The following is a 23564-nucleotide window of genomic DNA, read 5'->3' on the forward strand; positions in this document are numbered from 1 at the left end:
CAAGAGGATGGAAATCAATATTAGATTACTTCATATTAAATGAAAAGACATCAAAATTTTCACTAGATGTTAGAGTTCACAGAGGATATGAAATAAGTAGTGACCACTTCCTTGTTAAAATAAAATTAAGATTACCACCTAAATGGCTACAAGTAACAAGAACAGAAAGAAAAATTGAAACATTTGCTTATAAAACTAGACTGTTGAATGACACAAATGTATAATGGCTATATGAACAAAGAATTAACCAATATCTAGATAAAATAAAACAAAATGAAGAAATAGAAATAGAATGGCTTAATATAAAAACAATACTAAATGCAGCAGCAAATGAAAGCTTAGGAAAGACCAAAAAATTCAATAAAAGAAAAAAAACTGAAGATCTGGGATGATACAATCAAAGAAATAATTAAAAAGAAAAAAGAAGCCTATCACAAATGGTTAAGCAGTAAAAGATTAGAAGATGAAATAGTATATAAAAGAATAAGAGCCATAGCTAAAAGAGAAGTCAGAAAAAGACATAGAGAATCATGTAATAAATTTGTTTCTAATTTAGAACATGATTTATATAAAATAAGACCCAATGTATATAAGATTTTGAAACACCTAAATGCAGATACCAAAGAAAACATAAAATTAAACACCGAATTAAAATTAGAAGAATTTCTAAATTACTACACAGAACTGTGAACAGACAAATATTTTAAAAAAGACAACTGGCAAACAATTAACGAAAATGAAAAGGAAATAACTGAAGAAGAATTAGAAATCAGCCTGAAAGAAACAAGAAACAGAAAATCACCTGGAGAAGATAAGCTAGGTTCAGAACTATATAAATATGCAGGAACAAGATTCAAAAAAAGACTTATTATTTTTAAATAAAATTTACTCAACTGGTATCATCCCAATAGAATGGAAAAAAGCAATTGTGATTCCTTCTTTAAGAAAGGTAATAGAGATGACCCTAAAAACTATAGAGGTATCAGTATACTAAATTCCTGTTACAAAATATATAGCAGAATCTTAAATAACAAACTAATGAAATATTCGGAAAACTTTATTCTAGAGGTACAGAATGGATTTAGAAAAGGACGATCGTGTATAGACGCAGGCTTTTGCCTAAAATTAATAGTAGAGAAAAGAAGAGAATATAATTTGGAAACACATATTGCATTTATTGACTTTGAAAAAGCATTTGACAAAGCTAAAAGAAACATATTATTTAACATATTAAAAGAAAGACAAATACCAAATAATATCCTAAAAGCTATCATAAGTATATATGAAAATAATCAAACACAAATAAGATTAAATCATGAGCTATCATATACGAGAGAGATAAACCAAGGGGTTCGTATTACCAAATAATATCCTAAAAGCTATCACAAGTATATATGAAAATAAACAAATAAAAATAACATTAAATCACGAGCTATCATATACAAGAGAGATAAACCAAGGGATAAACCAGGAATGTCCGCTCTCAGCAACTCTTTTTAATATCTACTTAAACGAAATAATAATAAAATGGAGTAAAAATTTACACCAAGGAATTAAACTTTCACCTACAGTTAACTTAAACACTCTCCTTTTTGCAGACAATCAAATAATAATTACAAATTCTGAAGATAACTTACAGAAAGCTATTTTAAATCTAAATGAGATATCCAAAGATTGTGGTATGATAATATCAACAGAAAAATCAAAAATTATTGGGATTTAGCTGACCAAATTGTATTCTTATTGGTTAAACCAAAATAAAAAAAAAATGATGGTACAACATGACAAAATTTCATGCCGGCCGGGGCGTTGCCCGGTTAAACAAGGCCCCCGTTGTTTTCGCCAGGGAACCAGGGCGAACAGCGAAAAGTCAGCTACTGGAACAAATCTGAAAACAAACCCCAACTCAACATCACCAGAGTTAAAGATCGGTACTATCAACGTAAGAAGCCTGAATGGCAAAGAAATAGAGCTAGCTGAGGAATTAGATAAGTACCAGATTGACATAATGGGGGTGACTGAAACAAAAAAGACAAAAACTGGTGAGATCTTTCTGAGCAGTAAATACAAAATGTTATATTCAGGCAATGACAATCAAGGAAAAGAAGGAGTAGCCATAGTATTCAACACAAAATACGAGGCTAATCTTCATGAATGGCAGGCAGTCTCAAGTAGAGTAATGTGGGCAAATATGAGAATGGGGAACTGGACAATGAGACTTATTTGTGCCTATGGTCCCACAGAAGGTTCTACTAAGGAAGAAGTGGAGGAATTTTTTGATGCTTTAGAAAAAGCAATTGACACAATGAAAAATGAAAAGTTGATCCTTGTCGGGGATCTAAATAGCAGAGTAGGAAATGATTGTGAGACATGCAAAAATATTTTGGGAAAATTTGGAGAAAAGAACAAAGCTAATAATAATGGCAAATATCTGTATGATTTCTGCTCAGGACATGGACTGGTTATTACTAACACCATGTTCCAACATAAAAATGTGCACAAATTCACGTGGAGAGAAGAGGCAAGGAATAAGAAAAGTCTCATTGACTATGTTATTGTTGATAGTGATGTTTTCTCCCTGGTGCAGGACACCAGAGTGTACAGAGGATTTGAAATTGAAAGTGATAACTATTTAGTCTTCAGCAGGATAAAATTGAATTTCATATTGAAAAGAATAATATGTAAGAAAGTTTTAAAGCAAATAAAAGTTGAGCAGCTCTCAGATGTGAACTGTAGACAAAAATACAGAAAGATTATTGAAAAGAAAATGAAAGAGTTTGAGAACAGGAATCAAACCTTGGAGATTCAGTGGCAAGCCTTCAAGAAAACACTGATTGATTCAGCCAGAGAGGCATGTGGTGAGGTTGTCTGCAAGGATAGAAAAATCAGAACTCCCTGGTGGACACAGGAAGTTAAAGAGGCAGTGAAGGAAAAGAAGAAAGCATATCAAAAGTTCCTGTCAAATAAGTCAGCTTGTGCTCTTAGAGAATATAGAGACAAATGCAAGAATGCTAAACACTGTGTAAAACTAGATAAACAAAAGTCATGGGAGGACTTTGGCAAGATTATAGAAAATAAATATCAAGAAGGTGGCAAAATATTCTGGAGGTTGTTGAAGAAGCTTAGGAATGGAGGAAAGAGTGCTGTAAAAGGAGTTAGAGATGATAAAGGTGACATGAAAACTGGAATAAAAGATATCCTTGAAGTATGGAGTAATTACTTTGAAAAACTGCTAAATGAAACAAGCAGTGCTGACAGCACAGTGATAAAAAAAAACACTGACCAGGCATGCAGTCAAGAATACATATCCATACTTGAAGTAGAAAAAGCCATCAAAGGCTTGAAATGTGGAAAGGCAGCAGGAGTAGATGATATTCTACCAGAAATGCTGAAGTATGGTGGTATAAGAGTCTTACAGTGGCTGCACTGCATAGTTCAGAATGCCTGGACAGAGGGTCTTATTCCTGATGATTGGAGTAGAGCTCTCTTAGTACCCATATATAAAAAGGGAAATAAAACTGAATGCGAGAATTACAGAGGTATATCCCTACTGAGTGTTCCTGGCAAGATCTATGCAAGTATACTTGAGAAACGGTTGAGAACAATTGTGGAAGAAAAGCTTGGTGAAGAACAAGCTGGATTCAGGCCAAATAGAGGCTGTCAGGATCAGATCTTCACTTTACGACAAATAGTCGAGAAAGCATGGGAATATAACAAAGATCTGTATTTAAGTTTTGTCGATCTGGAAGGTGCCAAGAGAGAAGCTATTCAATACGCTGCAGTTATATGGTGTCAATGGGGCATTATATCAAGCAATACTTAGTCTTTATTTGAGTTGTAAGTCAGCAGTTAGAATTGAAGGAAGTACAGGAAGATGGTTTAATGTTAAATCTGGTGTGAGACAAGGATGTACATTATCCTCTCTGTTATTCATTATCTATATGGATCACATTATGAAGGAAAGTGGTATTAAACATGATATCAAAATTGGAGATGTTAATGTCAGCTCTTTGCTTTATGCGGATGATGTTAAAATTCTAAATAAATCTGCTACAAGTCTGCAAGATTCTCTGAATAAATTGAATAGCTGTTGTAATAGATATGGTATGAAGGTCAGCAATAAAAAGACAAAGACAATGAAAATAAGCAGAATCATTGAAAATGTCAGCTGTGTTGTGCATACAGAACCTGTGGAACAAGGAAAACATTTCAGCTACTTAGGCACGATTTTTAGTGAAGATGGTAAATTCAATATAGAAATAGACAACAGAATCAGCAAAGCTGGTATGATGGGAAGTCAATTGAATAAATTCATATGGAATAAGAGAGAAATTAGTCAGAACACTAAATTAGCTGTATAAAAGACAGTGTTCAAACCAATTTTAACTTATGGATCAGAGACTGGGTCAGAAGTAAAACACTTGACCAAAGACTAGAGACCGCAGATATGAGAGTCCTGAGAAAGATTAGAGGCGTGAACAGATGGCATCAATGGCAATATCATATTGAAAACGAGGATATTAGAAAAGAACTTGACATTGTCAGCATCCAGGAATGCGTTAGCAGAGCTAATCTCAAATGGTATGGTCACTTAAATAGAATGGGAGGGAAAGATTAGCAAAACAAGTGTTCTCTGCCAGGTTGGCAGCAAAACGACCCAGAGGAAGACCAAGATATAGGTGGATTGATACGGTACAAAGTGCTTTAGACGATAGAAATATGAGATCTGATAATGTTGGAGTGTTGACAAGTAACAGACTGATTGGAGGAAAATTGTAGATAGGAAATTAATAATGATGTAATTTTTTTCATGTAGTACTATCATATCCTGTACACCCCTTGAGGGTACATGGCAGGAATTTGATGATGATGTATAGGAAGCTAGATGAAACAAAGTTCATGTGGTTTTACCAGATTTACTCCTGTACATAAAAGACTGCTTTATAATTCATAATCTCCTTTAGTCACAGAAATATTCTTTTTAAATTTTTGCAGCCTGCAGTGCTCTCTGTTCAGAATGTAAATTATAAGCCATAAGTATTAATTTTGTTCATGGATGCTGAATAGATAGGAGATGTTCAGGTTGATTCTGCTTAAATGCAGCTGAGTTTCTTATTCAAACTTACCATGGTTTTTCCTTTTAGATAGTTCCTAAAATATTTTTTCTTCTGTAAAATAGAAGAAAAAATCAACAGATTAGCTGGTGCAAACACACAACACTTTCTTTAGTCTTAGTAATCTCAGCATAATAATGCTAAGCACTCAGTATATTTTGAAATATGTTTGTATTTTTCCATGTTTATTACATTTTTGATTATTTACTTTTGTGGTAAGAAAAAAAAAAGTTTACAAAATCTTAGCGAAACCACTCAGTGCATGGAACAACTTCATTCTTGAAGAAAGATTTTTAAAGAAATTACAGCATTTAGGATGGAAGTTAAAATTTTGATTCATTGAGATTTAGGGTTAAGTTTTGGTATATATATATATATATATATATATATATATATAACTTGCAATCTTACATATCTTATGTATTTTTATTTATATTTATTTGTGGAACATTTTCAGGCTTAAAGAAGAATTATGCATTAGTCATATGCCACAGTTTTTTGCTGTTGCAGTAGAATGCTGGTTGAGCAGCAGAACTGAAGTTGTGATTACAGTCACAGATGTTCTCAAGGTTAGTTCCTAATTAATTTTATACAGGCAGACTACAGTCTGCATCATTAACTGATTAAACATTAAAAAATATGATGAATTTGTGCATCAGTTATCTTAAAACTGTTTTATTACATAAATAGCATAATGGATAAATCATGGTTAGTAACCAGGGGCAACCAGTATACTCAAAGCAATTGGGGATCAAGGAGCAGCAGATTTGATAAATCTTAACCGACCAGATGTCACCAATGTTACCAAAGGTGCATTATCCATACAGACTCATTAAGTTCTCTACGGATACTAAATCTAGAACTCTAAAAACATCCAGTGCTCTCACATTTCCAACATCTCTCAGTTATTGAAGTTACACCTGGACGTGCACTTCTTTTGGATCCCAAGCCATGTTGGAATTAAAGGAAACAGGACTGCATACTAGGCCAGTTATAATATCTGAACATACCACTCTCCACCTATCTCCAATGATTTCAGGCAGATTATAAGATAAGCATTATAGAATAGAGAAATTAACAACATGCTCTATCAGATCAAGCTTGAAATCAAATTGTGGCAGTCTCCTCTATGCAGTGGCTGTAAAGAGAAATTTGTACTTAATTCTGCATAAGCGAGTCATCTTATATAATCCTTTGTATTGAGGCAGGATGACATATCTGTGTCTAAGTTCTCTGGTTCAGTTTTATCCGTAAGGCATATCCTTGATTTTAAATTTATTTTTTATATGTTGAGCCCATACATGAGAGGTTGGTTAATCAACCTATACTATACGTGTGTAGAGGCTTAAGTGCTGTGAGGACATCATGTTGGAGGCTTAATGGATTTTTTTACAACACTCAAAAAGAATTAAAATAGAATTTACAATTTAGAATTTACAGTACAACCTACACACAGCATATAAGCCCCACCGCAAACTTGCTACCCTTATCCGTTTTACGAAAGATCAGCTCCCTCCTCTCTCTCTCTGCCTGGAGTTTACAAAGTACCCTGTTCCTGTAAGCTGGCATACTTTGGACAGACAGGCAGATCAGCATCCATCCGTCTAGAGGAACACAAGTCTTACATCTTCAAACACAACTATGGCCATTCAGGCTTGGCTGACCATGTTTTGGACACCACCCACAGGGTATCATGGAAGAAAACCACCATTCTCCACCTCAGAAAATTCAAGAAAGAGAGACTTTTCTTAGCAGCAGCAGCTCTCAAAAACCAACCAAATCTCAATAAATACGGTTGCATTAAGCTTCCGAAGATTTGGGAAACACTCATCACCAGAGTTCCCACCTTACATTCCAGGCCACCTACTACTGCCCTTAGAGGGCGCTCTTTAGTGTCACCCACGTGGTTGGGCTTAGTATTGTTTGTTATTTGTGTATATGTTACATTAATTGTTTTTGTAATCCCTGTAGATGTCCTAGTGACTAGGACGAAATATAGGAAGTATTAAATTCTATTTTAATTCTTTTTGAGTGTTGTAAAAAAAAAATCCATTAAGCCTCCAACATGACAACCTATACTATGTTAGTGGCGTGCTTAAGGGTCAAAGCTGTATAACTGAGAGGAGACCTCCACATAGCCTTTAAAGGAATGCAGAGACCCGACCAGAGCTTCTAACTTAATGTCCAATCCTCACCTTCTCGTGCTGCACCCTGTTGGGTATCTGCCTGGATACTGAACGAACGAGGATGGGCTGGCAATTTGGGATTAAGCCGACCAAAATGTATTCTTATTGGTTAAACCAAAATACAAAATGATGGTACAACATGACAAAATTTCATGTCGGCTATGGCGTCGCCCAGTTAAACAAGGCCCCTGTTGTTTTTTCCAGGGAACCAGGGCAAACAGCGAAAATTCAGCTACTGGAACAAATCTGGAAACACATCCCAACTCAACATCACCAGAGTTAAAGATCGGTACTATCAACATAAGAAGCCTGAATGGCAAAGAAATTGAGCTAGCTGATTAATTAGATAAGTACCAGATCGACATAATACTGATGACTGAAACAAAAAAGACAAAAAAATGGTGAGATCTTTCTGTACAATAAATACAAAATGTTATATTCAGGCAATGACAATCAAGGAAAAGAAGGAGTAGCCATAGTATTCAACACAAAATACGAGACTAATCTTCTTGAATGGCAGGCAGTCTCAAGTAGAGTGATGTGGGTAAATATCAGAATGTGGATTGCACAATGAGACTTATTTGTGCCTATTGTCCCACAGAAGTCCTACTAAGGTAGAAGTGGAGGAATTTTTTGATGCTTTAGAGAAAGCAACTGACATAATGAAAAAGGAAAAGTTGGTCCTTGTTGTGGATCTAAATAGCAGAGTAGGAAATGATTGTCAGACATACAAAAATATTTTGGGAAAATATGGAGAAAAGAGCAACGCTAATAATAATGGCAAATACCTGTTACCTTTCTGCTCAGGACATGGACTAGTTATTACTAACAACCATGTTCCAACATAAAAATGTGCACAAATTCACATGGAGAGAAGAGGCAAGGAATAAGAAAAGTCTCATTGACTATGTTATTGTTGATAGTAATGTTTTCTCCCTGGTGCAGGACACCTGCATGTACAGAGAATTTGAAATTGGAAGAGATCACTATTTAAGTATTGAGCAGGATAAAATTGAATTTCATATTGAAAAGAATAACATGTAAGCAAGTTTTAAAGTGAATAAAAGTTAAGCAGCTCTCAGATGTGAACTGTAGACTAAAATACAAAAAGATTATTGAAGAAAAAATGAAAGAGTTTGAGAACAGGAACCAAACCTTTGAGATTCAGGCAAGCCTTGAAGAAAACCCTGATTGATTCAGTCAGAGAGGCATGTGGTGAGGTTGTCTGCAAGGATAGAAAGATCATAACTCCATGGTGGACACAGGAAGTTAAAGAGGCAGTGAAGGAAAAGAAGAAAGCATATCAAAAGTTCCTGGCAAATAAGTCAGCTTGTGCTTTTAGAGAATACAGAGACAAATGTAAGAAAGCTGAACACTGTGTAAAACTGGCTAAACAAAAGTCACGGGAGGTCTTTGGCAAGAACATAGAAAATAAATATCTGGAGGTAATTGAAAAAGTTTAGAAATGGAGGAAAGAGTGCTGTAAAAGGAGTTAGAGATGATAAAGGTGACATGAAAACGGGAGACCAAGATATCCTTGAAATATGGAGTAATTACTTCGAAAAATTGCTAAATGAAACAAGCAGTGATAGCACAGTGGTAAAAAAGCAACAGGCATACACTCAGGAATACATATCCATAATTGAGGTAGAAAAAGCTATCAAAGGCTTGAAATGTGGAAAGGCAGCAGGAGTAGATGATATTCAACCAGAAATGCTGAAGTATGGTGGTATAAAAGTCTTACAGTGACTGCACTGCATAGTTCAGAAGGCCTGGACAGAGGGACGAATTCCTGATAATTATAGTAGAGCTTTAATTGTACCTATATATATATATATATATATATATATATATATAGGGAAATAAAACTGAATGTGAGAATTACAGAGGTATTTCCTTACTGAGTGTTCCGGGGGGTGCTTAAGGTTTAAAGCTGTATAACTGAGAGGAGACCTCCACATAGCCTTTAAAGGAATGCGGAGAACCGACCAGGGCTTCTGACCTAATGTCCAATCCTCACCTTCTCGTGGTGCACCCTGTTGGGTATCTACTTTGATACTGAACGAACGAGGATGGGCTGGCAATTTGGGATTTAGCCGACCAAATTGTATTCTTATTGGTTAAACCAAAATAAAAAATGATGGTACAACATGACAAAATTTCATGCCGGCTGGGGCGTCGCCCGGTTAAACAAGGCCCCCGTTGTTTTCGCCAGGGAACCAGGCCGAACAGCGAAAAGTCAGCTACTGGAACAAATCTGAAAACAAACCCCAACTCTACATCACCAGAGTTAAATATCGGTACTATCAACGTAAGAAGCCTGAATGGCAAAGAAATGGAGCTAGCTGAGGAATTAGATAAGTACCAGATCGATATAATGGGGGTGACTGAAACAAAAAAGACCAAAACTGGTGAGATCTTTCTGAGCAATAAATACAAAATGTTATATTCAGGCAATGACAATCAAGGAAAAGAAGGAGTAGCCATAGTATTCAACACAAAATACGAGGCTAATCTTCTTGAATGGCAGTCAGTCTCAAGTAGAGTAATGTGGGCAAATATGAGAATGGGGAACTGGACAATGAGACTTATTTGTGCCTATGGTCCCACAGAAGGTTCTACTAAGGTAGAAGTGGATGAATTTTTTGAGGCTTTAGAAAAAGCAACTGACACAATGAAAAAGGAAAAGTTGGTCCTTGTTGGGGATCTAAATAGCAGAGTAGGAAATGATTGTGAGACATACAAAAATATTTTGGGAAAATTTGGAGAAAAGAGCAAAGCTAATAATAATGGCAAATATCTGTTGGATTTCTGCTCAGGACATGGACTGGTTATTACTAACACCATGTTCCAACATAAAAATGTGCACAAATTCACATGGAGAGAAGAGGCTAGGAATAAGAGAAGTCTCATTGACTATGTTATTGTTGATAGTGATGTTTTCTCCCTGGTGCAGGACACCAGAGTGTATAGAGGATTTGAAATTGGAAGTGATCACTATTTAGTCTTGAGCAGGATAAAATTGAATTTCATATTGAAAAGAATAACATGTAAGAAAGTTTTAAAGCGAATAAAAGTTGAGCAGCTCTCAGATGTGAACTGTAGACTAAAATACACAAAGATTATTGAAGGAAAAATGAAAGAGTTTGAGAACAGGAATCAAACCTTGGAGATTCAGTGGTAAACTCTGAAGAAAACATTGATTGATTCTGCCAGAGAGGCATGTGGTGAGGTTGTGTGCAAGGATAAAAAAATCAGATCTCCCTGGTGGACACAGGAAGTTAAAGAGGCAGTGAAGGAAAAGAAGAAAGCATATCAAAAGTTCCTGGCAAATAAGTCAGCTTTTACTCTTACAGAATACAGAGACAAATGTAAGAAAGCTAAACAGTGTGTAAAACTAGCTAAACAAAAGTCATGGGAGGACTTTGGCAAGAATATAGAAAATAAATATCAAGAAGGTGGCAAAATATTCTGGAGGTTGTTGAAGAAGCTTAGGAATGGAGGAAAGAGTGCTGTAAAAGGAGTTAGAGATGATAAAGGTGACATGAAAACAGGAGAAAAAGATATCCTTGAAGTATGGAGTAATTACTTTTGAGAAACTGCTAAATGAAACAAGCAGTGATGACAGCACAGTGATAAAATACACTGACCAGGCATGCAGTCAGGAGTACATATCCATACCTGAAGTAGAAAAAGCCATCAAAGGCTTGAAATGTGGAAAGGCAGCAGGAGTAGATGATATTCGACCAGAAATGCTGAAGTATGGTGGTATAAAAGTCTTACAGTGGCTGCACTACATAGTTCAGAAAGCTTGGACAGAGGGACGAATTCCCGATGATTGGAGTAGAGCTCTCATAGTACCCATATATAAAAAGGGAAATAAAACTGAATGTGAGAATTACAGAGGTATTTCCCTACTGAGTGTTCCTGGCAAGATCTATGCCAGTATACTTGAGAAACGGTTGAGAAGAATTGTGGAAGAAAAGCTTGGTGAAGAACAAGCTGGATTCAGGCCAAATAGAGGCTGTCAGGATCAGATCTTCACTTTACGACAAATAGTCGAGAAAGCATGGGAATATAACAAAGATCTATATTTAAGTTTTGTCGATTTGGAAAAGGCATATGACAAGGTGCCAAGAGAGAAGCTATTCAATATGCTGCAGTTATATGGTGTCAATGGGGCATTATATCAAGCAATACTTAGTCTTTATTTGAGTTGTAAGTCAGCAGTTAGAATTGAAGGAAGTACAGGAAGATGGTTTAATGTTAAATCTGGTGTGAGACAAGGATGTACATTATCCCCTCTGTTATTCATTATCTATATGGATCACATTATGAAGGAAAGTGGTATTAAACCTGATATCAAAATTGGAGATGTTGATATCAGCTCTTTGCTTTATGCAGATGATGTTATACTTCTAAATAAATCCGCTACAAGTCTGCAAGATTCTCTGACTAAATTGAATAGCTGTTGTAATAGATATGCTATGAAGGTCAGCAATAAAAAGACAAAGACAATGAAAATAGGCAGAATCATTGAAAATGTCAACTGTGTTGTGAATGGAGAACCTGTGGAACAAGTAAAACATTTCAGCTACTTAGGCACGATTTTTACTGAAGATGGTAAATTAAATATAGAAATAGACAACAGAATCAGCAAAGCTGGTATGGTGGGAAGTCAATTGAAGAAATTCATATGGAATAAGAGAGAAATTAGTGGGAACACTAAATTAGCTGTATACAAGACAGTGTTCAAACCAGTTTTAACTTATGGATCTGAGAGCTGGGTCAGAAGTAAAACACTTGACCAAAGACTAGAGACCGCAGATATGAGAGTCCTGAGAAAGATTAGAGGCATGAACAGATGGCATCATTGGCAATATCATATTAAAAACGAGGATATTAGGAAAGAACTTGACATTGTCAGCATCCAGGAATGCATTAGCAGAGCTAATCTCAGGTGGTATGGTCACTTAAATAGAATGGGAGAGGAAAGATTAGCAAAACAAGTGTTCTCTGCCAGGTTGGCAGGAAAACGACCCAGAGGAAGACCAAGATATAGGTGGATTGATATGGTACAAAGTGCCTTAGACGATAGAAATATAAGATCTGATAATGTTGGAGTCTTGACAAGTAACAGACTGATTTGGAGGAAAATTGTAGATAGGAAGTTAGTAATGATGTAAATTTTTCATGTAGTACTGTCATATCCTGTACACCCCTTGAGGGTACATGGCAGGAATTTGATGTTAGTACCATGTATGGGAAGGTTGGGAAAGGTGAAACTTGTTTATATTTGATTTAAAAGCCTGTGTATTGTATTCCTTGGGAAACACATCAGGGGGATGACTCTTCCACAATACAGCATTAGCAGGGATGGAGTAGAAGAAAAGAAACTTGTTCTGTTTGTTTCAAGGTGTTCTTGAAGGTGTGTTTGCCTGCAGCTGCATGTGTTACAACAGTCTTGGTACTGAGTGTGGAAATTATCGACGCTATTTCAGATGAACATTTGCCAATCTGTATAATATTTTTGGTAGTCTGCTGTTGTCCATTCCATTTAAATGTTCTATCCATTTTTGTTTATGCTGTCTTTTAATTGTATATTTTATATTCAAGGATTGTAAAATTTCTTCTCTTGTTTTATGGACCCACTTGGTATATCCAGCTGTTTTTCTGAGAAATTTAATTTCTGCTGTTTGAATTCGTTTTTCATTTTTCCATTTTATGGTCCATGTTTCACTTCTGTATAGTAAAGTTGGTTTTGACAAGACATTATATAGTTTGATTCTAGTATGTACTAGGGATGGCTTAATAATCATTCTAATTGCTGTGTGAATCTTAAGTGCTGTGAGGACATCATGTTGGAGGCTTAATGGATTGTATAATGCACGCAGAAAGGATTAAAACAGAATTTAATACTTCCTATATTTTGTCTCAGTCACTGAGACATCTTCTGAGATTACACAAAAAAACTAATGTAACATATACACAAATACCATACAATACTAACCCCAACCATGTGGATGACTCTAAAATCCTATCTAGGTAGAGCATCCTCTAAATGTGGTTGTAGGTATGGTGGTTTTTTCCCATGAGATCCTGTGGGTTGTATGCAAGACATGGTCACTCAGGCCTGACTGACCATAGTCGTGGTTGCAGATGTACGACTTGTGTTCCTCTAGGTGGATGGTTGCTGATCTGCCTGTCTGTACTTTGGACAGATAGGCAGATCAGCTTACATGAGCATTGTTCTTTATAAATCCAGGCACTGAGAGAGGAGGGAGCTGATCTTTTGTAGAATGGATAAGGGTAGCAAGTTTGCGGTGGAGCATAAATACCTGTGTGTAGGTTGTACTTTTTTAAAATCTTGGCTATTTTTTCCAATGTGCCACGGATGTAGGCTATGGTGATGGCATTTCTAAACTCTTTCTGAAGAGAAGACTGGATGAATGGGGGAGGACCTGATTATTTTTTTAATACTGTGATCACTTGTAGCCATTGAAGAGGAAAGCATTGTGTATGTGGTCAAGCTCAGTTGTAACGGCGATTCCACTGGAACAAAGATTGTGGGCTCTCTTGGATGTATCTGTCTGTGTGCATGGGTTTTCTATATACAGTGAAGGAAAATGTATCATTAGGAAGGCGTGTAACTAAGGTGTCTAGGAAGGGTAAACAATTGTTCTTTTCCTTTTCCATCGTAAACTGGATTCTTGGATGTAAGCTGTTGAGGTGACTGAGGAAGGAATCTAATGTATCTGGGCCATGAGGCCAAATAGAGAACACATCATCTACATATCTTAGCCAGATAGAAGGTTTGAGAGGGGCTGAGTCTATGGCTCATTTTTCAAAATCTTCCATAAAAAAATTGGCAAGAGTGGGGAACCCATGGCGGTTCCCTCTATCTGCTTGTAGATTTTGTTCTTTCAAGAAAAATAACCAGAATTGATGGCAAAGGAAAAGAGATCTAAGATGTCAGAAGGAAAAACGTTTTCTAAGAGTGTTAAGGTATCAATTAAGGGAATATTGGTAAACAATGAGGAGATGTCAAAGCTTACTATATCTATGTTATTTAAGGTAAGATTTTCTATTACCATCATTTTGTATTTTGGTTTAACCAATAAGAATACAATTTGGTCGGCTAAATCCCAGCCAGGCCCATCCTCGTTCGTTCAGTATCAAAGTAGATACCCAACAGGGTGCACCACGAGAAGGTGAGGATTGGACATTAGGTCAGAAGCCCTGGTCGGTTCTCCGCATTCCTTTAAAGGCTATGTGGAGGTCTCCTCTCAGTTATACAGCTTTGACCCTTAAGCACCCCTGCAGCTATATGATGTCAATGGGGCATTGTATCAAGCAATACTTAGTCTTTATTTGAGTTGTAAGTCAGCAGTTAGAATTGAAGGAAGTACAGGAAGATGGTTTAATGTTAAATCTCGTGTGAGACAAGGATGTACATTATCTATATGGATCACATTATGAAGGAAAGTGGTATTAAACCTGATATAAAAATTGGAGATGTTAATGTCAGCTCTTTGCTTTATGCGGATGATGTTATACTTCTAAATAAATCCGCTACAAGTCTGCAAGATTCTCTGACTAAATTGAATAGCTGTTGTAATAGATATGCTATGAAGGTCAGCAATAAAAAGACAAAGACAATGAAAATAGGCAGAATCATTGAAAATGTCAACTGTGTTGTGAATGGAGAACCTGTGGAACAAGTAAAACATTTCAGCTACTTAGGCACGATTTTTACTGAAGATGGTAAATTAAATATAGAAATAGACAACAGAATCAGCAAAGCTGGTATGGTGGGAAGTCAATTGAATAAATTCATATGGAATAAGAGAGAAATTAGTGGGAACACTAAATTAGCTGTATACAAGACAGTGTTCAAACCAGTTTTAACTTATGGATCTGAGAGCTGGGTCAGAAGTAAAACACTTGACCAAAGACTAGAGACCGCAGATATGAGAGTCCTGAGAAAGATTAGAGGCATGAACAGATGGCATCAATGGCAATATCATATTAAAAACGAGGATATTAGGAAAGAACTTGACATTGTCAGCATCCAGGAATGCATTAGCAGAGCTAATCTCAGGTGGTATGGTCACTTAAATAGAATGGGAGAGGAAAGATTAGCAAAACAAGTGTTCTCTGCCAGGTTGGCAGGAAAACGACCCAGAGGAAGACCAAGATATAGGTGGATTGATATGGTACAAAGTGCCTTAGACGATAGAAATATAAGATCTGATAATGTTGGAGTCTTGACAAGTAACAGACTGATTTGGAGGAAAATTGTAGATAGGAAGTTAGTAATGATGTAAATTTTTCATGTAGTACTGTCATATCCTGTACACCCCTTGAGGGTACATGGCAGGAATTTGATGATGATTTTCTATTAGGGTTTTAAAATGGTTTGAGTATTTTTATATAGGATGTGGAAAGTCCAGTGAGGGAGGTCAGAGAGTTGGCCAGCTGTTTTGACTGTTTGTAGCAAGATGTGTTAGTGGCATCTACTTATAGGTCTTAGTTGGGAATTGGGTTTGTGGATTTTTGGTAAATAGTATATTCCGGCGGGGGACAGAAAGGTTTGAGTTTTTTCATAATTTCCGGAGGCCAGGAAGATACTTTTTTAAGTAAGTTTTTTAATTTTTTAACTTGTGTTCTAGTGGGGTCGTGTTCTAGTGGAATGTAGGTAGAGTGATCTCAGAGGATAATCTCCATTTTTCGATTGTATTCGGTGGCATTACCCTTATCCGCTCTGGTGGTGACAATACTTTTTTTCTTTCTGTAATTTCACGAGAGCAGTGCATTGGCCAGACGATAAATTACTTTTTGGAGGCGAAGACTAGGCAAGGATGTTGGCGACGTCAAGTCTGATGTTATTTGCTCTCTCCGGCACTAAGCGACAGATCCCGCATTCGATATTATACATTACATCAAGCACTGGCACTTCTTTCGGTGTGACTGCGATTTTACTTTTATCTTTCTTTTTAACTATCCATGAACCATATAATAGAGTGGGAATGGCCATTACTTTATAAAATTTTAGTTGAGCTTCTCATCTTGTTTTTTTATTCAGTGTCCTTGTATTGTTCCACAGATTTTCTGAAATTTCCTTATTTTTTCATCTATATCTTTTAGATATGTTATGTAACCTAAATGATTATTAAACTGTTATCTGTTCTATTATTTTATTTTCTATAACTATTTTTGATCTAACATGAATGCCATGACTTTTATTTTCTTTTGTGAAATTTTTAAATTGTATTTTTGGCTTATTTTGGTTAATTCGTAAACTGATTTTTGAAGTTTATCTTCATTGTCTTGTAATATAATCTGATCATCTGCATATTTACGAATTTTGGGACACACGTGTTGAAATGATTATTTTACTATTAATAAAATAACAATTGACATTTCGACCTCTGTATTGAGGTCATTATCAGAAAGATACATATGTATATGAAAGCAAGCTACATGCTCTTTCATTCTACAAAAGTAAATTGAATCTATGCTGTTAATTGTTCTTTTATTTAGCCTGACCTCTAGTGGTTAAAAAAAAAAGAATAAACCCTGCTAAAGGCCTTCTGTACTAAGATTTTCTTCTGGATTTGTACAGTTAAGATTGCTATTGAATGTTAAAAAAAAAAACCTTCACCAAGTCTTCTTGTATTGAAATTTTTCTTTGGCTTGTTCTGGTTGCAATAATGGTTGCAAATGGGTACTCCACATTCTTGGAATGGTTAGACCATCATTTTTGTTCTGGTTGCAATAATGGTTGCAAATGGGTACTCCACATTCTTGGAATGGTTAGACCATCATTTTTGTTCTGGTTAGGATTATGTTTGAGCATTTCACATGCCTCTTTAAATTTCCTCTCGAACCAGGTTTTGGTGCAATGCAAGGACTTGGTACCTTTCCAATGAATTCTGTGGTATGTCTGGAGTGCATGGTCTGAAAGGCTTGTTTTTCCAAAATGGAAGTATTTAATGTGTTGTTTGTGTTTGTCCTTCTTAATTGGGGTGGTTTGCCCTGTTTCCCCTATATATGGTAAGTTACATGTGCATTGTATTTTGTAAACCCCTGGGTGGGCTAGGTGTGGAAGATGATCTTTGGAAGAACTGAGTAGGTGTCTTAATTTTGTCGGGGGTTCGAAGGTGGTTTTGATGTTGTATTTGTGTAATGTTCTGTCTATTTTTTTCAAAATGCCTCTAACATAAGGTATGGCAGTAGCATTCTTGAAATCTTTTTTGTTTTTAGTGGTGTCTCTGCGGAGGACCTTGTGAATAGTTTTTTTACTGTATCCATTTTTTTTTTCTATGTATGGTTGATGATCTCGTATTCCTGGTTTAGAGCTTGCTCATTTGAACAAATAGTTTGCGCTCTGTGTTTAAGGGTGCTTATGACACCTAGTTTTTGTGTTGGGTGGTGGTAAGAATTTTTGTGTGTGTAGGTTTGCAGTAGACTGAGAAGGAGAGACAGCCTGAGGGAAGACATGTGACGAGTATGTCTAGGAAAGGAAGAGAGTTTTTTTTTTTTTTTTCAATTTCAATGGTGAATTGGATACATTTGTGTTGTGTGTTCAGGTAGCTAAGTAATGTATTTAGTGCTTCTAGAGCTTGTTGCTCAGAGTCTTCCATATAAAAGTTTGCTATTGGGGGGAAAGTGCTGGGCCCGTGGCTGTACCTTCTTTTTGAAGGTAAAAATTGTTTTGCCTCACGAAATATCTGGAGCGGAGTACATGGGCAAAGAGGGCCGTGATGTCGCGTGGAAATATGTTCTGTAGGAGCATAATAGTATCATTGATCAGGACATTGGTGACACAGAGCTCAAACTATTTGTTCAAATGAGCAAGCTCTAAACCAGGAATACGAGATCATCAACCATATATTTATAAAAAATGTATACAGTAAAAAAACTATTCACAAGATTCTCTACAGAGATACCACTAAAAACAAAAAAGATTTCAAGAATGCTATTGCCATACTTTATGTTAAAGGCATTTCGGAAAAAATAGACAGAACATTACACAAATACAACATAAACCACCTTCGAACCCCCGACAAAATTAAGACACCTACTCAGTTCTTCCAAAGATCCTCTTCCACACCTAGCACACCCAGGTGTTTACAAAATACAATGCACATGTAACCTACCATACATAGGGGGAAACAGGGCGAACCAATTAGGATGGACGAACACAAATGGCACATTAAATATCTCCATTTCGGAAAAACTTTCAGACCACACACTCCAGACATTCAGAGGCTGCTTTATGAATTATCTTTATTAAAGTTTTCCATTCTTCTGTATTTTCACTGCTTTAGGCTTTGTTTAGGTAATCTGTTAATTGTGATTAATGTAGCATTCTAAAGCTTTCTTCTTGTAATAGATATACTTTGTATACTTGTTCTTTTTTTGTTTTTCTTATTTACTTTCTTTCTCCATTTTGCTAGTTTTTCTGTTTTAGAGACTACTAAATAATGATCTGAAAAATTTTCACTTCTTCTATAAACATGTACATCTCTCATACGTGGAGCTAGTTTCTGATTCTTCTTATTATTAATTGTAGCCATTTTCTGTCCACTGCTGGTGAAGGCCTCCTTTAATTCTTTCCACCTTTCTCTGTTCTTTGCAATGGTTGACCAATTTTTTTCCCCCACATTTGACGTCCGTAGATGCCGTATGGTCACTGCCGTACCTCACATGGTTTTGGCAATGGTGTCTTCTGCTAGAATAAGGTTGCAGATTCCCTTTCCACACAAAGTTTGTAGAACAATCGTAAACATCCATATCCATGGCAGGATTCGAACCCGCAGCCTCTTGGCTGGAGAGCGGACGCGCTAACCACTCGGCCAACCGGACCGTCTGACCAACTTTTCCCGACAAAATTCGACAATTCATCACTCCACCTTCTTTAGGATGTCCTCGGCCTCATTTCTCTTCTTTTGGAATCCAGTTCATTAGTATGGTGGTCCATCACTCATCTCTTCTGGATAGATGTCTAGCCCATTTCCATTTTAGTCACTTATGATGAAGGATGATGTCAGTGATGTGAGTCTGACCTTCAACCTCTCCATAAAGATTCAATTATAACTCAATGCACACTTAACAAAATTAAGGCAAAAATGAATACTACAATTTCATTTCATTATCAAAAAAATTCAATTTAATCAATTGTTTCCATAAATTTTGAGTCGTTGTTAGTTTATTTGCCAGTGCTTTTGTTAGGGACCAAGTTTCACAACCATATGTGATGACTGGAAGTATACTCTGGTTAAATGTCTTCCTTTCTAAACAGAATGGGACATCATTATTTTGAAAAATGCTTTTCAGTTTTCTGAATGCACTCCAGGCAAGTTGAACTCTCCTATTTATTTCCTTTTGGAGTCCACAGTTTAAATCAATGAGATCACCTAAGTATATATATGAAGAAGCTATTCCAAGAAATTTACAAAATGATTAAACATGATTTTAGTTTTTTCTCTGTTTATTTCTAGACTGACTTCTGCTTTCATGATATAGGTCTTCTATCATTATATTAAGGTCTTCTGTAGTGTTTGCAAAAATTATGATATCATCTGCATATCTTAGGTGTGTTAAGTTTCTGTTATTTATTTTTATACCAAGGTTTGTCCAGTTTATATTAGTAAATATTTCTTGAAGGACTGCTGCAAAGATTTTGGGTGATAAAGCGTCTCCTTTTCAGACACCTTTTTCAATTGATATTTTATTGCTACTCATGTGAAGTTGGATTGTTGCTGTTGCTGTGTGGTATATTTCCTGGAGGAGGTCCATGTATTCTCCAGGAACTTCCTGATTCTGGAGTGCTTTGATTATTGCATTAGTTTTGATGGAATCAAATGCTTTTTCATAATCAATGGCTAAACAGAGAGGCAATTGGTTTTCTTCTGCTTTTTCTATTATTTGTTTTACTGCATGAATAAGATCAATTGTGTTAAAGCCTTTATGGAATCTGTGTGTTTTACTGGTTGATTTGAGTCTAGAAGAGGGGTTAATATGTTTATGACTTTTGTGAGAATTTTGTACAGATTAGAGAGAATACTAATTGGTCTGTAATTCTTTACTTCTTCTTTGTCCCCCTTTTTTAAATAACAGTATCAGAATAGCATTTTTCCAGTTTTCTGGAAAAATGCTATTGTTATATTGTTTTCTCCCCATTTAATTAATTCTATATGAATTAGGTCTTCACCAGTACATTTTCCATTTTTCATTTGTTTTAATGCTTGTTTTATTTCATCTGAAGTGAATGGGGGGATGAATTCTATATGCGATGGAGAAGAGTTATTTATATTTGATTTATCTATTGAAGGATCACTATAGAGTTCTTTTTAAAATTCTTCTAGATTGTGTTATTGGTTCCTTATTGTAGTTTCATTCTTATCTTTTATTGCATTTATTTGACTTTTGCCAAGTAATAAATGTTTTAGTATTTTCATATTTTTATTATTTTCAATTGTTTTTTTTTATTTTTTTAGTGTTAGAAGATCTTATTTAATTTCTCATCTTTTTCCTTATTGTTTTGCATAGTTCATATTCTATTTAAGAAATTCAGTTTTTGTCTTGTTTCATATTTCGTCTCTTTTTTAGTAGTTGTGAGGTTTCCTCTGAAAGTTTAAGTCTTTTTTATTGTTTGTTGCTTTTGAATTCGTTGGCTACTGAGATTATTACTTCTGTTAGGTTTTTGCTTATTTTATTTATGTCTTCTTCTTCAAATATATTTATTAAGTCTAGTTTTTGATTGAGTTTTCTTCATAATCCTTCTTGTTTTCAGTAAGTTTTAAGTCAAGACTCCTTGATTTTTTGTTGTTTAGCCATTTTATTCTTTCCAATTTGAGGTTTATTTTAATTTTGGCTCTCACCAGTCGGTGGTCACTTCCTGTTTTTACTTGATTTAGTACTGAGGTATCTTGAACTATTTCTTTATTATTACACAGTATATAATCTATTTAATTTTTTATTTCTCCATTTGGACTTCTCCATGTCCATTTTCTAATATACAGCTTGTTGCTGATAGAGAATGCTGTCAGAGCCATTCCTGAGTTGCTGCTTGTGCCATATACGTATGATCCTGTTGTGTCTATTTGGTGAATGGGATGACCTACTTTGGTGTTAAAATCACCCATTACTATAGTAAAGTTCTGATTGCTTTTTTTTTTTTTTTTTTTTTTTTTTTTGTCTGGAGTGTGCTGCAGTGAGTCATAAAATGCTTCTATCTCTTCATCAGTGTGAGATGAGGTGGGAGCATATATTTGGATGATCCTGATTTTAAGTTTGTAGTTTAAGTGTGATTTCTGTTATTCTTTCATCTGTATGATTACATTTTTCTATAAGGTATGTAATTATTTTCTTAATTAGAAATCCAACTCCCTATTTTCCTTTAGTTTTCCCATAATAGTATAAGCAGTCTCTATTTTTTATTTTTATTAAATGTTCATCCTGCCTGCGAACTTCACTTAAACCTGTGATGTCCAATTTAATATGTTTTAGTTCTTACTGTAAGATGGTAAAGTCTTCCTCTTCTTTAAGTGTTCGACAATTAAATATTCCTATATAGAGGAAAAAAGGATTGTATTGATTACTGTTATATTTATGAATTCTTTGGGCTATTCCAGTATTGCTTATTATTTGGGAAAGCTTCCCCACTGCATCATGCTCTGGTTTCCATAAATGGTTTCTATCAGAGTAGTCATATTGTTGGGGAAATTTAGTCACATTCAGTGTTTGCCTATTCTGGCCATGGGCTTTATGGCCTTTCTTTCTTCTTCTTCTTGGCATTGTAGTGGAGGGGTTGTGGCTTAATCTCCTACGCTGGCTACATGATGTCTTGGGAGAGGCATTTTATAGCTTTCTGCCAGCTCTTTGCTCAGTATCAACTTTGCCATGGCTCATTACAACACCATGTTTCCTGGGGGGGGGGGGGTCCATGTGGAGGCATGATACTAAGACCCTGGATATGGCTCTCCGGACTACACCGAAATATTGGTGCTGCCATCTATATCAGTTCCATCAGGGTTTTTGACTGTGTTGTCGGTTGCCAGACCACACAGAAATCCATCCCAGGCTTAACTATGCTCAAAATGCTACAAGCATGACTGATGGTTAGTTAGCCAAGATCCTGGTAAAAGAACACAGCTAATCCTCCCTCCAAAAAGAGCTAATTTCTGATTAGTAATGATATAATCAATTATAGATCTTTTCTCTCTGTCAGGGGGACTTCTCAGAACAGTAATAGAAGGTAAAGTTCCTGGAAAAACAGGCAGGGGTAGACCATCAATGAGATGGATGGATGGATGAATGGATGGATGGTGTGTGTGTGTGTGTGTGTGTGTGGAGTGACTGATCTTCAGAGAATTGAGGTGGCCAGAAAAGCAAACAGCAGGACTACATGGTGAGGTCTGGTGTGGCACATCACCGAGCATCAGAGTGACCATACGGCATCTATAGATGCTCAGTGAACATATATATATATTCCCTCTGCATTCCAAGTATTTATTTATATTATTTTTTCGAAAAAAATATTGGTTATTTTAAAATTATTGAAAGTGCAGAAGTCTAATAGTTCATGACTATTGTTATTGACATGCAAATTTCTCCATATTTTCGTAAGACATTTGGGATTGGATTATTTCCAACTCTAACATTAAGATCTCTTGCTTTAATATATAGTCATTTTATATTACATTTATTTAACTGTTTTTGTAGTTCCTCATAAAATTGTTCAGAATCCTCTTTCCTACCTTCTTCAGGAGCATATACTCCTATGATATTTAAGTAGCTTCTATTTGTTTTTAATTTAGCTACATATTGACACAACAGACAATACTATGTTCTACATGTATTGTCTGTTGTGTGAATAAGTTTTATTTATAGAATGTACATATATAGTTTTTTGTATTTGTATTTTGTATTTGTTTCTATTTTGTTATTATTTTTCTCAGTTAACCAGGTCTCACTAATACCTGTAATTTTTGGCCAATATGAACAACTCCTTGCTTTGTTCCTTATATTTTGGGTATTAGAATACATCCACTGCAGTATCTCTTTAGGTCCACAGTACTGTTTGAATATTTTATTGAGCATTTCATTGAGATTTGAGACACCTGATAAGGTGCATTCACCATTCTGTGATCCTTCTTAGTCATGCACCCACTTATTCATTCACTCACCTCAGAAGCTGTTAGACAGCTTAAACATGCTCATATGCATCCTCCCTGACAGCTTCAGTTTTTTAAAT

General features: G+C 35.7%; 1 protein-coding gene across 2 annotated transcripts in view; it reads left to right on the plus strand.

Moving 5' to 3' along the window:
* Nucleotides 1–23564, plus strand: part of LOC150106189 (RRP12-like protein) — a 582235-nt gene that overhangs the window by 199437 nt on the left and 359234 nt on the right. For both annotated transcript variants that reach the window (XM_090392222.1, XM_090392221.1), the window contains exon 11: nucleotides 5572–5683. In XM_090392222.1, the coding sequence (XP_090248348.1) occupies nucleotides 5572–5683 (112 nt within the window). The remainder of the gene's footprint in view (nucleotides 1–5571; nucleotides 5684–23564) is intronic.

This window comes from Typopeltis vanoorti, chromosome 5 (genome assembly GCF_054136105.1).
Source record: "Typopeltis vanoorti isolate ZY-2024b chromosome 5, IOZ_Tvanoo_1.0, whole genome shotgun sequence".
Lineage (NCBI taxonomy): Eukaryota > Metazoa > Arthropoda > Arachnida > Uropygi > Thelyphonidae > Typopeltis > Typopeltis vanoorti.